The sequence below is a fragment of the Chionomys nivalis genome, chromosome 3 (assembly GCF_950005125.1).
Source record: "Chionomys nivalis chromosome 3, mChiNiv1.1, whole genome shotgun sequence".
Lineage (NCBI taxonomy): Eukaryota > Metazoa > Chordata > Mammalia > Rodentia > Cricetidae > Chionomys > Chionomys nivalis.
In genome coordinates, this window is record NC_080088.1 from 23,886,412 (window position 1) to 23,902,611 (window position 16,200).

At 34.4% G+C, this 16,200-nt stretch overlaps 1 protein-coding gene across 9 annotated transcripts in view; it reads left to right on the forward strand.

Moving 5' to 3' along the window:
* Robo2 (roundabout guidance receptor 2) overlaps nt 1-16,200 on the forward strand; it is a 522,758-nt gene that overhangs the window by 451,681 nt on the left and 54,877 nt on the right. For all 9 annotated transcript variants that reach the window (XM_057763633.1, XM_057763635.1, XM_057763628.1 and 6 more), the window contains exons 15-17: nt 864-988; nt 3,144-3,315; nt 12,600-12,782. In XM_057763633.1, the coding sequence (XP_057619616.1) occupies nt 864-988; nt 3,144-3,315; nt 12,600-12,782 (480 nt within the window). The remainder of the gene's footprint in view (nt 1-863; nt 989-3,143; nt 3,316-12,599; nt 12,783-16,200) is intronic.

A 16,200-nucleotide genomic window follows, 5' to 3' on the forward strand; every position in this document is an offset into this window, starting at 1 on the left:
CCGAATGGGAGACCCAGCAATCTAAATTCAGGAACTGCTTCTCACTCATTGCCTCTCAGCATGGATGTAATTAGTTATAGGAGAAACTATAAAGGAAGAGAATGACTCTCGGAAATCAAAAAAAATCTCCATTTCACGTCTGACCCAACATGAGCCCATTTTCAATTTTATTAGCAGAGTCTCTTACCCAACCACATAAAATATGTTTTAAATCTTAAATTATAAGCCAGTTCTTAATAGTCAATTATTTTTCCCAGTATGAAAAGAAAAGCATTATTTTTGTTGGTGAGATTTATAATTGCATGTCTATTTTACTTAGTAAGCATTACCCCAAACAACACCAAAAATGCCTCCCCCTAGAATTAATGCTTGTTTGCATTTTGGGACACATCATTTGAGAATACATTTGAGTCAATTAGTTATGTATTCTTCTAGAAGCACAGCTGTTAGAAAGTGATAAGGATATATCCAAACTTCTAGAATCAAATACTTTGGGTTTAAATTTTGACTTACTATTTGACGTCTGTAATATCTTACAATATGGCCCCCTTGCTCAAAGAGAACTGAGTTGTTTCTGCTTCCTGAGGTCATGAGAAAGACTGGTCTGGCAGCACACTGCCAAGCACAGAAAACCACCCTGAGTGTAGCTGTTTAGTTTGTGATATCACGGATAACACCCCTACTGGCTGCACCACTTTAAAACGTACATCGGAAGCCTTTTGCTAACAAACTGTCGCTTGTTGAAATTTATACACAGATTCAGGATGACTGGAAGGCAGAGCTGTAAAGGTCTTTATTTTCCTGTTCTATGAGAACGTGCCTACCAGAAGTTACTTCTCACATTCAGTCTGTTTCTTCTGCAGCTCCCAGTGCCCCTCCCCAGTCTGTCACTGTACTTACAGTGGGAAGCCACAACAGCACAAGTATCAGTGTATCCTGGGATCCTCCACCTCCAGACCACCAGAATGGAATTATTCAAGAATACAAGGTAAGCCAGTCTAACAAAGGAGCCTCATAGACAACGACACCAAGAGATCTCAGTACCACTTCAACAGAGCCTGTCTCGAAAGACCCAGATGCAAACTGAGATGCATGGTAGTAAAGGGTGAGAAGGCACAGAGAATGAGAACCTAACATCAAGGTCAGAGACATAGAGCTCAGTTGGAAAATGGAGAGTGGAATGGTTTTCAGTATACTGGGGCTCAGGAATGATGGAAGAAGTGGCTTGAGGAAGAAGAACTGATCACATTAAAACCAAGTTCACCCATATGATCAAGGAGAGATGAACTGAAGATTAGGAAAGTTAAAATGTATAAGGAAGAAACAGAACTGATATCCCAACTCACATTGAGGCTCCCCTTGGCATGGCCACTGAAATAAATTGTTGACAGAATAGCAAAAAGTAGTTGTCTCATATTTGAGCTAATGGAATCTAAAGAAGACATGCATTCCTGTTGGTCTATTACTATCACTGATGTTTAAGACTCAAAAAAAACTTGGCTGAATCATGATGTGATATTAAACTTTGGGAAAAATTCAAACAAATTATTTTTTACACACAAACAGACACACACACACAGCGACACACACAACCACACACAGACACACAAACATACACACCACACAAACACACAGACACACACACACATAAATATATATGTGTATATATATGTATATATGTATATATATATATATATATATATATATATATATATATATATATAACAACTGAAAAGTAGTGTGTTAACTAGAGCCAGTATCAATAACTAGAGATTTACCTTACTTCAAAAATTCATTGGTAGTATGGAAAAATAGGCAGAATAATTTCATGCTAAATTGTGCAGATTGAATTTTATTCCTAAAATCTATGAAAATAAACCTTTGTCACATTAATGGTCAACTTCGTGTTACAAATAAATATGTTAATTAGACGTTTTTGTTTAGTCCCCCTATCCTATTTTAAGCAACCATGCTTAAGAAGGATAGATCTCCTGCAAACACAACTAAGGCAATTGTAAAGTTATAGGGTGTGACAGCTCTGTGGCAATATTACAAAGTTGAGCACTATTATATGTTGGTGAAAGAAGCCAGGGATTTGTTTCTGTATCATCTGAGACTGAATACTCTAAACTTGGGCTTAATTAAATAGAAACAATGGTTTACAGCATGATGTTTCTCATTTATTAAATGTCTAGCGTATATGGGTAGAGTAGTGTGCATTCAGATAAGGGCTAAGTGCACCTCCATCAGCCAGGCAGATATTTTATTGAAACAAAATAAACCATTCACAGGACATCTTTAGCTGAAAATTTTACAAGAGCTCCCTGTTTCAGAAGCAAATGTTATTCATTCATGCACATGGATATGCATTTTATTATAAAATATTGTATAATAAGAAAATAAATGTAGATACTTGAGAACTTTCATAATCATTTACAGTAACAAATTTCTGTAGCTCTAAGGAACACATTCCATGAAGTTCAATTTATATTGAAATAACAACCAAGCTACTTAAACATGTGTCTGAATCCTTCTTGCCATTTTGTTTCATGCATATGTAGTGTGTAAATATATTTTGATAAAGACTAAAATTTAGTGATATTGCTCTATATATCACTATTGGTTTTAATTTTATTTTGATCAATTCCTGTAATTGAGATCAATTAATCCTGTTAACTACATCTGAACTTGATATGTTCTTGAATGTAATATGAATTACTTAGGTATGTACTTACATACTTTTGACAATATAAATTTTGACAAAATTATATTGGATTATGTGTAAAAGAGTTTTTGATAAATTAAACAGAAAACTATGATATTTTATGTACACAAATATGAAATTTCAAATAGCCCATAAGTTACCTGATGTCCAAGGAGTCACTGTGCCTTCTAAATTGCTCAGTGTAAACTCATATGATAATAGGGAGATGTAAAAGAACATGACAGAGCTTCAGCTTGTCATATTGTTCTTCAAATGCACAGAAATGTAGATAAAGCACAGAGAATGGCTATAAATGTCATTTATAAACAGTTTGAAAAGACTGCAGAACTGGTCAGTCACTGTATATGTATCCAGTTATGATAGTTGAATTGTCAGAATACAAATGTCATACTATTTCTGTGTACTCTCTTTTCTATAGATCTGGTGTCTTGGAAATGAAACACGATTCCATATCAACAAAACTGTGGATGCTGCTATTCGTTCTGTAGTAATAGGTGGCTTATTCCCTGGAATTCAATACAGGGTAGAAGTGGCAGCTAGCACAAGTGCAGGGGTCGGAGTAAAAAGTGAACCACAACCAATAATAATTGGTGAGTATCAGGCTATGGACTCTGAACTTGAGTGTTTCTATGTGGATAGCAAGGTAGATTGTGGTTTTCAGTGTTCATCTTGACCATGGCCAGCTCTTTTGAGAGACCCATATAGTACACCCAGTACAGGCAAGTAGGATAATTGACAGTTCTTATAACTAATTCACATAAATAATTGTTTGCATATGTGTCCCATAATCTTATAGCTATACCCATTGATTTTTCTTATCAAAAGCTGGCTAGTTGGCTAAAGAATATTGGTATTCAATAGATCTAGTAATAATTGGAGTTCAATAACAATATAGAAAAATAAGCTGTATGCTTCATTTGAGCATACCAAAATGAGAAACAGTTCAGAAGAACTTGGTAATGCCTATGAGGGCAGAAATTCCTGGCATTCTTGAAAAAAAAAGTGCTTCTTGTCACTCTTGGTGAGGTTTGTCTGTTCTTGAAAAGTATATGAATGAAATTATCTAGAACATTACAACTTGTGTCTGCTTTTTGACTCAAGCAATGTTTTCTGAGATTCTTTCACGTATTTTTAAACACAGTTTAAATGCTTGGTTACTGAATGGTGTTGAATCCTATGAATATGCTCTATTTTGTTTATCAGATTTTCTCTCTGATGAATATGCATTCTTCTTCAAGCCTTTGCAAGGGCTCACGCCTTCGTTTTTTTTGGAGAAATTCTTAGAAATAGAATTTACAAATACTAGAATTGCGCACTTTTAACAATACTTGAAACCTCTAAACAATTTAAAAATTGTAAAGTTTGAGATTCCTGGGAACCACAAAGAGGATTTGCAGTTTCTCTGCATCATCACCATTTGGTGTTGCCAGTATATAACAGGAAACATTCCAGTGGATGTAAACTGTACATCTTTAATTTTAGATGCAAATTTCTTGCATGATAATGATGTAAAACAACTTTATCTATGCTAATTTCTTGGCCTTTTGCATATTAAATGAAATTTCTCTCTCTCTCTCTCTCACACACACATACACACACACAAATACACACATACAAGAATGGGGGCTATGGTAGAATTTTCTACAAGTCCATGAGTTCTCTATTTATTTTAATAGTGTCTTTTGATAAGTGTTAAATTTTAATGAAAGGCAACTTACGATTTTTGTATTATATATATTGTTCTTATATATACACATATATATGAGAAACTGTGTTTTATCTATAAATAGGACACTTTAAATCTATCCTGGAAGTTTATAATTTTAGCTTTTATACCTACGTCTATAGTTAATCTTTATGTAATTGCATGAAGTTGAAAGGCTGAGACTTAAATATTCTATAAATTTATCAAATTGAATTGGCAGCATCTATTGACTCTGCCCCAATCAAATAAATGTATGTGAATCTGGTTCAGGGTTCCCAATGTTTCTGTTTGGTTATATAAACAAACTACCCTGTTGTCACTCCTGTGGCTTACAGTGGTCTTTAAAACTGGGCAAGATGAAAATGTCATCATTTTCTTCTGCAAAATCGTTGTGGATATTTTTGCTTTTCACATACTTTTTAAATCAGATTCTCAATTTCTGCAAAAGTATCTAGAAATTGTAATTGCAAAGGCAGTAAACCTATTTGTCAAACGGAGTAAGCAGAACAGTGAGTCCTTCCCAGGAAAATAATACATGTTTTCATTGCAGATGTCTGCAGCAGTGTTTTGTAGTTTTCAGTATGTGATCTTTTATATATTTTGTTGATACACTTCCTTAGTGAATGATATGGGTTTTACACTGTGCTGATTCATTGTTTGCAATCCTTTTTTCTCATTGATATTTATTATACATTAACTTTAAAAAAAAAAGTCCTGTCTCCATTTTGTTGTTATTGACATGCTAAATTCTCCTGAAACTTTTAAGAGATAAATCATATTTTAATTCTTGGTTATGAATTCTGCCCCATCATTATTACACTCTTTGTGTCTGTTGCTGGATCTAATTTAGTATCACGTGGTAAAGAATTTTAACTTTGCATTAATGAAGGATGCAAATTGGTTATTCTTTCCCTTCTGTCATTCTATCTCTTTGTGTCTTGGTCAAGTTTTGGAATGAGTGCGAATGGCTTTATAAAGTAGTCGTTTTTCCTCATTTTTATTTATCCTTCAGGAGTTTTGACCAATGTTGTCTCTTCCTTAATTATTTATTAACTTCACAATGCTATCCATGCCAATTATAATTATGGTGATTTAATCTTAGTGAATGGTGGATTGTGCATATGAAATATAAATATAATTATCTTCTACAAGTATAATTACAAAAACTGAATGTAGAAATACATAATAAGTATGCATGTGTGCATCCCCTTTTAAGTCTAGAATCCCTTACTCTTATTTTTTGGTATTTTCTTACTTATCAATATGTATATGTGGTAGGTATGCATGTTCACATGTGTGTGTACAGGTCTGTGTGTATGGAGTCCTGAGATTGATATCAGGAATCCTTATCAATCTTATGTCTTATTCTTTGAAACGTGATCTCGCATATCCACAGTTTGCATGTATGATAAAGTTAGTCTCTGGGGCTATGCTGTCTCTGCCTTCTTTGTGCCAGAATTACAGATGGGTTTCCATGTTCATCTAAGATTGATGTTGACTATCAACATCTGAACTCCAGTCTTCTCTCTTGTGCAGCAAGATCTTGAAATGTGTAAGCATCTCTCCCGCCCTCAGTTTGTGAGGAGCACTCTCTCCAGCCCTCAGTCTGTAAGGAGTTCTCTCTCCAGCCATTACTCTGTAAGGAGCACTCTCCCCAGCCCTCAGTGTGTAAGGAGCACTCTCCCAAACCCTCTGTCTGTAAGGAGCACTCTCCCCTGCCCTCAGTCTGCACCTTTTTTTTTTTTTAACTATTTGCTACTGGGTGAGTAAGACTTATACCCTGTTGATGAGCTTACTTCACAATCATCATCAGATATTGCTTTTAATTCACTGTGAGATTTCTTGCTCTGAAATGTACTTTGTTTTTAAATACTAGTATCAGGTCTTCTCTTTAAGTGTTTGCATTATTTTTAATCCTTTATGTTAAGCCATCAGTCTATATGGGTTTATATTATTTTTATTGAAGTTTCTTCTTTCAGATCTATTTCTCAGGAAAGTAGAATGGCTCAGCATATAAAAGTGCTTGCTACTAAACATGATAACCTGCATTTTACCCCTGGGACTCATATAACCACAACCACAAGCTATTCTCTAACTTTCACACACATGTACGGCATGAGTGTGCCCCCCCCAAACAGTCAGAAAAATATGCAAACCCCTAAACAAAACAAAATTATTTTAAATACAACATGTAAAATATTTCCTTTCTGATTCTAAAACCTTTATGTTGAATAGTCTACTTTCACTAAATGTTTTTCCTTTCTTCTCCTTAGCTCATATTGCGTTGACTGTTTTTTGTTGGTTTGTGTGTTTGTTTTTCTCTGCCTGTCTATTTTTATATGGCTGGCTCTACTTGACTGGATACTGGATTTTGTTATGATATATTATGAACTTTGTGATCAGTGAGAGTACGCTTGTGTTTGTCCCCAAAACTAGCCTTACTTGACCTTTATTTTGAATTTGAGATGTCTGATTTTCATAGTATTTGTATGAGAGTTTTTTAGGTCTTGTCCTTTTTCTTGGATTACTATCTCAGTTTGATGTTCAATCTAAGGTAAGGGCTTTGGGAATTTCAATAAAAGTATTTAGTAAGTCTTTCTGATGCCCCTAACTGAATGAATCTCAAATATCAAGAATTGACCTCTCTGGACTGGATATTAGTTGGCCACCATCTCTTGTCTTTCAGCCTCTGCTTTGCACCAGATCTTTTCAGTATTCCTTGATGCAAGGTTAAGTGTTCACCTTAGGATTTCAGGGGTGATTGTTTGCTTTTTAGTGATCATTACCCTCAAATGATTCTGGGTAGTTGTGGATTTTCCTTAACTTCTCTATTGTTCAAGCATCCTAAGCTGTGTATTCTGACATACCATATAAATGTCATTGAGGTTTATCAGTGTGGTCAGAGACTTGCTTACACTGCAAGAGACCCTCACTAAAGGAAGCAAAAGCTCATCAATGAAGATTTCTCTACCACAGCTTGTCATTAAGCCCTTTCAATTCTCTTCACTCTTATTGACATCATAGTGACAATATTTTGTAAAAAACAAAGAGTATACATATATCAAAAATGTTCCTCAAAAGTTCCTAAAGCATTCATTTTGTTTCCTTTTATTTTCTAACATGATAAAATGATATGCAGACAAGATAGTACCAATTTCTGGGTGATGATTTCTTCTTCTGCACAGAAACAGACTTTATATTTAGTCACAATGTTAAATGTTTTAGACTTCCCATCTTTTCTTTGTTTGCTAAATGAATAGCATTGAAGAGAAAAGTTAGAGTATTACCTTTTCTCTAAATTGCCTTTCCCTTCTTAATTAGTTGTTCAGACTGAATTAATTCCTTAACCTGAGGGAAACCTACAAACTTACCCTTCTGAGATTTTTCTGAAATAAATTAGAATAAGGAAGAAATATAGGTGTGCTCAAAATGTTTTAAATATATATTCACATAAATATGTGTATGCATAAATACATAAAGTGTTTAGAAATAAGTCTTTTTACTTCATTTTTTCCTTTATTTTAAGACTATGAGTGCCCAAGTGTAGTGCCAGCTACCTCTAGTCTAGATCTCAGTGTCAGAGAAGCTGAAGAAAGTGACGAAGAGTTTCTGACTAGCACATTGAGCTCAAGTCCAGCTGGAGCCGCATATGGAGACTCTGTCTCAAAACAGACAAAACAGTGTGGAAAAAGACAAAAGTACATCTCGCTTCACTGTGTGTTTTAATTCTAAATACATCATTGTTGATCAGTTAGAATTCTTTTCTGTAAATGAAATTCAAAGGATATTTCTTCCTGAAAACTCCTAAAAAGAAAATGAATATAAATTGGATTTACTGAATATAGTTTTTCTTACTGAAGATAAGATTGCCAAGTAGCTGTATTTCCCTCTTGTGTCTTGTTTTTCTGCTCTGTTTAGTAATATGTATAATATATGTATACATATATTGTATATTACTAAAATATATACTTAAATATTAATATATATTGCTTAAAGCAATGGACTTTTTTTTTTTCTTTTCCTAGTGGTTGTCTATCTCACAGTATTCTGAATACCTGATTCTATTGGAACCAAGGAAACATTACACAAATCAATGCTGTGTTGTGATGAGCACAGTTCTTCTCAGAGCAATTATATTATAGCAAAATAGTGGATTTCACTTAGATGATTTTAAATAAATTGCAAAGCTTTACCAAAATGTATTACATCCAAAAGACTGAGTCTCCTAACTGGATTTTGATCACACCTATTAATCTATCTCAGTATATCAAAGAAGCGTTTAAATTTTATTTTCTTTAGAAACAAACAATGAAATCTATCAATGCCTTTCCTGCATCGTATTCAGGTAATTTGAATGTGCTATGCTTATGAGGTAATCATGAACACAGCAGTGTAGTAACCGAAATGAGGACATGCACATGTGCAAGTCCAGTTCGACCCAGAAAAGATGTGTCCTCCAGAGATCCGTCTCTTTTTAATATCTACTGCTGTCCTGAGACACTTCCTAATTGTTTCTTTAATTATCCTTCCATATCAAGGTTCACATCTTGTCTGATAAGCCTTTGTACACAACTGCTCGTTCTCAGTTGAATAGTGGCTTAATGATGTCTAATCTCCTTTTCTGTTTCAATTTATGCTTCCCCCATTGTATATTCCATACTGGAAACAGCATGAAAAGCGACTCAAGCTTACCTGCTTTTCCCTTTGCTAATTAAGCCGTGCATTGGCATTTGATGCAGTTTATGGTTCATAATTTTAGACTGATGTTATGCCAGGCTGTGTAAAGTTTCAATTATTTCATCTCAGTATTGTGAGAAAAAAAAACAGTAACTTAAATACTGTGAAATAGCATTGAAATTTGTGTTATTTTATTTTATTTCTTTTTAGCAATTTTCAATGTGAAAGTGGGCTTCACATGAAATTTAGAATAAAACGACAGATAAAAAATGTACAAAAATTATCCACAACAAATAGTACCTTAAATAACAATAATCATCTTAATAATAAAGCTATTTTTTTCTTTAATTTACTTTAATAGCATAAACCTCATGTAGGTCGTATTAACCCACAACAACAAAGCCACATTGAACAGACAGAAGTTAAAAAGGAAGAAAGAGAAATCAATAAAACTATTTTTAAAGTATTCATCTTTCATACTCTTCCTGGGGAGTTGGTGATCATCCATACAATTACATACTTTCACCGAAATAGGTCCAATTGATTCTGATGTGTCTAATTAAGTCTTTTTTCTAACAAATTACTTTTGTTCGTCATTACTCTCCAATGGGAGGAAGGTATTACATTTCATTACATTTTTTTTTCTGCAAGAACAATAGGACATAGTGGTCACACCACCTTGTCTGTGTTCCTTTCAGGACAATTGGCAACATTGTTTCAAAAGTTATCAGCATAAGAAGAAATAATATACTAGGGCTCAGAAAAAAATGCTGTGAAATATTAAATAAAACATTTTAAGGACTCCCCTTAAAAAAGTGCTAATCTCCTCTTAGTCTTTGTTCTATACTCTATCAGGCTGTGTGGAGTTCTTGTTTTGTTTGTTTATTTTATGTTTGGGGACCTTTTAGTAACTCTATAGTGAAAAGAGTCACCAGATAACATACTGAAAATACGTTATTAAAATACAGCTTTTTACTTTTATACCTATACAATCTAAAGGTGCATATATTTCAGACAAGAACGATTTATTGTGTAATTTAATTTATTTTAAACCTGAAAAAGCACAAATACTTTTCAGTAACGAAACACACACACATATACACATATATTTGTATACCTATGTGTGTGTGTAAGAAAATTCTAGCCGTTATAATGAAGCCTCCAGTTTGATTTACTAAATTAAAATATTTTGTTGATTCTCCATAGCCCAATGTTACAAGGGTTAGAGTCTGGCTTTCTATTCAATAGTCATTCATCAGTTTATATTCTTTTAGCAAGAGCTTTTCTGTCTCTTAAAAACACGATGACCTACAGCACACACTGGTTTCTGATACACAAGGAATGAGGAAGAAACTAGAGCCCTGCCACACTACTATGGGGTGCAGCTAAAGGCATGTGAGTCATCCCAGGCTACCCACCACTGACTCAAGTTCAGTCGCTGGATGACAGGGAGGACGCAGGAATGTTTGTTAATTTTCTGTCCCAGAAGCAAAGACTAAAAGGATTTTCAGGAGCCTCAATCCTAAGCAGTTCACCTGACAAGTCTAAAAAACCCAGTGAAAGATTTAGTGTAACTCTCTACATCACATGGGACAAGGTTGTATTGCTGTTAGCTTCCATAGAAGCTTCTCATACTACTGTATTCTCATTCTCTGTCTCAAATTCTGCAATTATGTGGTTTTGATCATACTTTGATTTGTAATGGTTTTATGTATGAGGTGTTGTACAGCAAGTGGTTTCCAGATACCAGCAACATTCCTAGTTTCTTTTCCCTTTATAAATTTTACTCATTTATTTTACATACCGGCCATAGTTTCCCCTCCCTCCTCTCCTCTTGTTCCCCGCTGCCTCCTATCTACCCCACCCCATTCACTTCTCAATCTCCATTAATAAAAGAGATAGACCTCCCACAGATATTAATGAACTGGGGGAGGGGGGCGGTCAAGGTCATGACAGGTAAGTGACAGAGACAGTTGACCTGAGCTAGCGGGAGCTCATGAACTCTAGTCTGACAGCTAGAGAGCCTGCATGACACCAACCTAGGCCACCTGCATGTGTGTGACAGTTGTGTGTTTGTCTGTTTGTCTCCTTCCCGGAAGTGGAATAAGGACCTGTCCTTAGTGCTTCATCTGGTTTTTGGGAGCACTCCAATTTTCTAACTCATGTCAGTTAAGACAACCCCAGATATTCTGAGATTTGGTATGTATCTCAAGATTTGACACATGTCTTTAAGAGAAGAAAGACTCCTTTAAAAACTACTGGCCTAAGAGTCTATTGTACCACTGCATTTTAGAGTACGAAAAGGAAAATTCTCACAAAAAGAAGAAAGGAAGGGAGGAAGGGAGGAAGAAAGGAAGAAGGAAAGATGAAAGATCACCACAATAAATCCAAAATATATGAAAAAATAGTAACACTGCCAATGATCTGAATCAGGGACATATAGATTAAGGTCTTGACAGAAACCTAGAATTTATGGTCTATTAGTAAGTAGCAGGGAGAATGTATCTGTTCAAGAGGTCAAAGACATTTAAAATATAATATATGTTATATAACATATCTCTAACATGTAACAGTGCTGCATTTGCCAAAACAATTGAAAAGTTTCCTATGATATGATCTGCTGGGCTGTCCCTTTTATATGCAATTTTATATGCATGCAATTTACCTTTTATTTGTTCTTGATTTATACTAACTAAAAATGATATTGACATTAGGTTCATTTGATTCTCATTTTTTAAGTTTTTTAAAATCTTTTAAATACATCTAAATCCTTGTTGTACAGTGTCATTATGATTCTCCAACTCCACAACCTATTAAGTATGGATTGGGATTTGCTCAACTGATTTTCAGAGGTCTAAATTTTCTCAACATGAAACATCTTGACTCAATGTCCAATTGTCAAGTAACTCTTAATGGCCCTTAGGGAGTGGGTAAGATTTGGAATCTCTTAATGTTTTAATTATACATGCTGAGCTCCATAAATTAATGTTTTCATATTTGCTATTGTTCTATACAGAGAATTCCGTGCCTCATCAAAAATCAATGTTTACATCTTTGATTTCATTGACGGTTTTATGAAATTATACAATCTTGTGAATTATGCCCATCAAAATAGGCAAAACAGGAGCAGAAAAGCAATATACAAGTACTTGTGTTATGGGAAATTTGATAAAAATTACTTTACCTTGCTTAAAAAAACTTGTTATTTCAGCTGCTAGCAGTTGTTCCAATGAATGTTTATAATATGATAAATCTGAAGGTGTTTTAGAACCTGTACTTGAAAAATTAAAAGTAAGCAACATTCTTAATGGCACTAATAAACAATTGATTCCATACTCTTTTTAAATTTAAAATGTTCTTATCAGTAATCTTGACAGCCTCAGGACAAAACTATTATCAACTGAGCTAAAAAAGGACATGCCTATGGTATGGTGTTTGTATTTCTGCAATCATTTCTCTTAATGTTTATTGACATCATTTTTCCTTCCATAGGGGGACGCAACGAAGTTGTTATTACTGAAAACAATAACAGCATAACTGAGCAAATAACTGATGTTGTGAAGCAACCGGCATTTATAGCTGGCATTGGTGGTGCCTGCTGGGTAATTTTGATGGGTTTTAGCATCTGGTTGTATTGGAGAAGAAAGAAGAGAAAGGGGCTCAGCAATTATGCTGGTAAGAGACTATTTTCAGCTATAAAAACCTCTTATCTTCTGGAATGTAATGCGATGAGAGGAAGAAATGGAATGGAATAACAAATGGATGATTTGGGCTTGTTATAAAAACCCGCTCTGTAAAATGCAATTATAAGCAACATGCTTCAGTGCATTGCTCCTGACCATATCGTTTTATGACCACAGGCAAGCTTTCTGCTTGTATCTCCAGCGAAGCATAGCAAGAAGAGACACTGATAAAATGCTCAACTATCTTTTTCTCAATCAGTTCTTCAAAAACCACACACACACGCAAAAGTTGAAATCTATAAAGACATTTTTTGAGAAGTGTATTTAGACAAAAAAGTTATTAAATGCTCAGAAAAGAAGATTTGAAAATCAGCTTCCAGTATGTCACAATGCAGATTACACTGGGAAGTATCCCAGATGGGGAAAAAAAAGATAAACAAGCAAAAATGGGTGCTTATTTCAGTGTGAACAAACAACATTTTCAAAAGGAGGAACAGAAGGAAGCAAAAGGAAGAGCAAAGATACTGAAAAAGATAGCTGCAAAAAAAAAAAAAAAAAAAAAAAAAAAAAAAAAAAAAAGGAAAGAGACCTGAGATGCTCTATAGCATTTCCAAAATTAGTGTTCTTGTTGCCAAATGCAAGAGCTTCTCAAGGATGTTAGATGTCGTACACTTAAACATCTGCAAATGTGAAAGAGAAATAGATGAGTTAGGGACTGATGTAAAAATGGAAAGAGAGATAGATGAGTTAGGGACTGATGCAGAATGAGAAAGAGAGATAGAGTCCAGAAGTGGGGGAGAGAGAGACACTAACATCATAGCCAGAGATTGAAAGAATGAATTCAGTGCTGAAGCTTTATTCTGTTACAATTTATATTGTGGTTACTTTGAATTATTTTCTCTAACAGCAGTGAAAGTAGACTAACTCCAAAATCACATACTCAGTAGAATTTCAAAGAAGCAATTTCATTTTATCCTTTGAACACTTGAAATATTTTGAGATACTGTATTTAATCTTCTATTAACTCATAAATTCTCTAACAAACTCAGTAATTAAAGTATGTATGCTTGAAATGGAAATTTAATACAATATCTTAACAGTAGAACAATGCAAAGAATGCATTTTGTTGTCTTTCTTGCTGTGTTACAACGTTAAACATGGCAAATTGCCTATAGCATTGTTCTTATGTCTATAACATATGAAATGTATAATATATCCATTGACCAGAAGTTTCCCAATATCATCTTTACAGTAGTCAAAGCTGCCTGCTTCCTTACTCTTTGTCATTTAAGTGTTACACTTCACCAATTAGAGATCCTTTGCAGAAAGCAGTGGTTAGTAACAACTGATGGGTGGCAAACTCTTGAATTTCAACAGTATTTCAATGCCAGTTTTGCAATCCAGCCCTCTACTTTCAGTGCTGTAGATACTGTCAATCATCCATTTGGCTTCATCTGTCATTAAGCTATATGTCTTCCTGTGACATGCTCATACCAATCATATGAAACATAAGGTAGGCCCAATATAACTCAAGGACAATTTTAGTCTTATTACTTCAATTGACTTAGTGGTAATAATAGAAGATAAAGCTTAGAAGTCACTTTAATGAGAAGTCTGGATGTACTCACTTGTGAAATGGTACCTTTGCAACCTGCATCCTTCTTTAGTCGCTCACATGGGAGCAATACAATAAATAGCTCTTGCAGTCTGTAGTTTGCACTTTCAGTACAATTACATCAGGCAGACATCTCTTCCTAACTCTCATAGCAATTCTTTGCAAAAACTTATACACTTAATTTGAAAATATCTGTTGGTCTTTGAGCTTGACAAGGATTGTCCATTTCGTACTCTCATGACTCATGATTGATGTCCATGAGCTTGGAAGAGAACTGCTAACTCAGACTGCACTTGCCCTTCAGGTATTTGAAAGAAGGCCAAGTCAGAGAGAAGCCTTTCAAAGCTTTAATACTTAATTGATGGATGGCTGAGGATAGATGTCCTTTATCCTTGTCACTTGCCTTCTAGCAATTGCTGTTCTCTCCTAGGTGGGAAGCAAATGAAGATTTGCCAATTCTAGGGAAGAAGCATTTCCTACCTGGGTTGTGATATCTTCTCTATATTTTCCTTCTTACTCACCTACCCTCTATTTTTTTTTTAATTTTTATTCTTGTCTTTACAGAAGCTGAGGATATGCGATTTTAATAAGGAATTGATAATGATGTGCATGTTCCCACACATTTGTAATTATGGTTTCTATGAATGGGCTGATGTCCCATTTTAAAAGCACAGAGTTACTGATGGATCATTTCTCTTGAAAGGGTTTTATATTAATTATAAATAGGCTGTGTTAGCCTTTTTTATATTTTTTCATCAAAAATTCTCTTAGAAATTTGTTATTTTGAAATTATAAACACAAATTCAGATAAAATTAAAGCAATGTGATTTCACAAACAAGATGATATTTCTGAAGTTTCTGTTGCTTCACCACTACATGACTTTATGCTGATGCTGGTGCTGTGACCGCCCAGGTTTACGTCTTTGTACTCTCTAATAATTAGAGACTCAACAAATCAAGTCAATGTAGAACCACTTCTTAGATTATTATATAACTTTCTTTTTCAAATTCCAATGAAAATACAGTGAAAAGTTTGATGTATACTCTCTATTCGGGATTATAGATTTTAAATAAAACTAAATTGGTAAGACATACAATATAGAGCATGTCAGTTTTGACTGAAGCACCCTCCCTACACCTTTGTCCCAAGTCTATTCTTAGTCTCTGGAAGTAAGAAATAGGAAGACACTATTTAGTGGAGAACAGAAATACCTTGCAGGATGAGACACCAAGTCTGGCAAAATACCTTCATTCACACTATACAGGCAAAGCGCCTACTAGGTCTTATTATTTGTACTCTGGATCCTGTTTTTATTACAGAATCGTTCTTGTAAAATTTGAGCAAAGAAAACACCAACCAACCAAATAAACAAACACTCTGTTACCTGGTGTTTATAATTTTCTTTGAGGAACAGCAAATTTAACACATTTGCTAAGGTAAACTAAAGGACAAAATCTTCATTGTATAATCAAATATCCAGAAACAAATACAAACTAATACATTCAAATCATCCTGCAGAAAAAGCTGGTCTAAACATGTTTTGCTTCTCTGCACAGCCAAAAGCAGGGGACGTTTAGCGCAGAATTGATCCTCATTTTGCCATGTTTCTTTCTGTATTTTTCTCATTCTTAAATTCTCAGACACAAATGCACAGCATAGTTTTGCTCATACTTCTATGTGTAAAATAAACCCACAAGTAACAATTGTAGTTCATTAGGTCCTTCTGTTCCGCATTATGAATAGAGTGAGTTTTCACATTTTTAAAACAAGTAGCTGTATTTACCTTCATTTTTA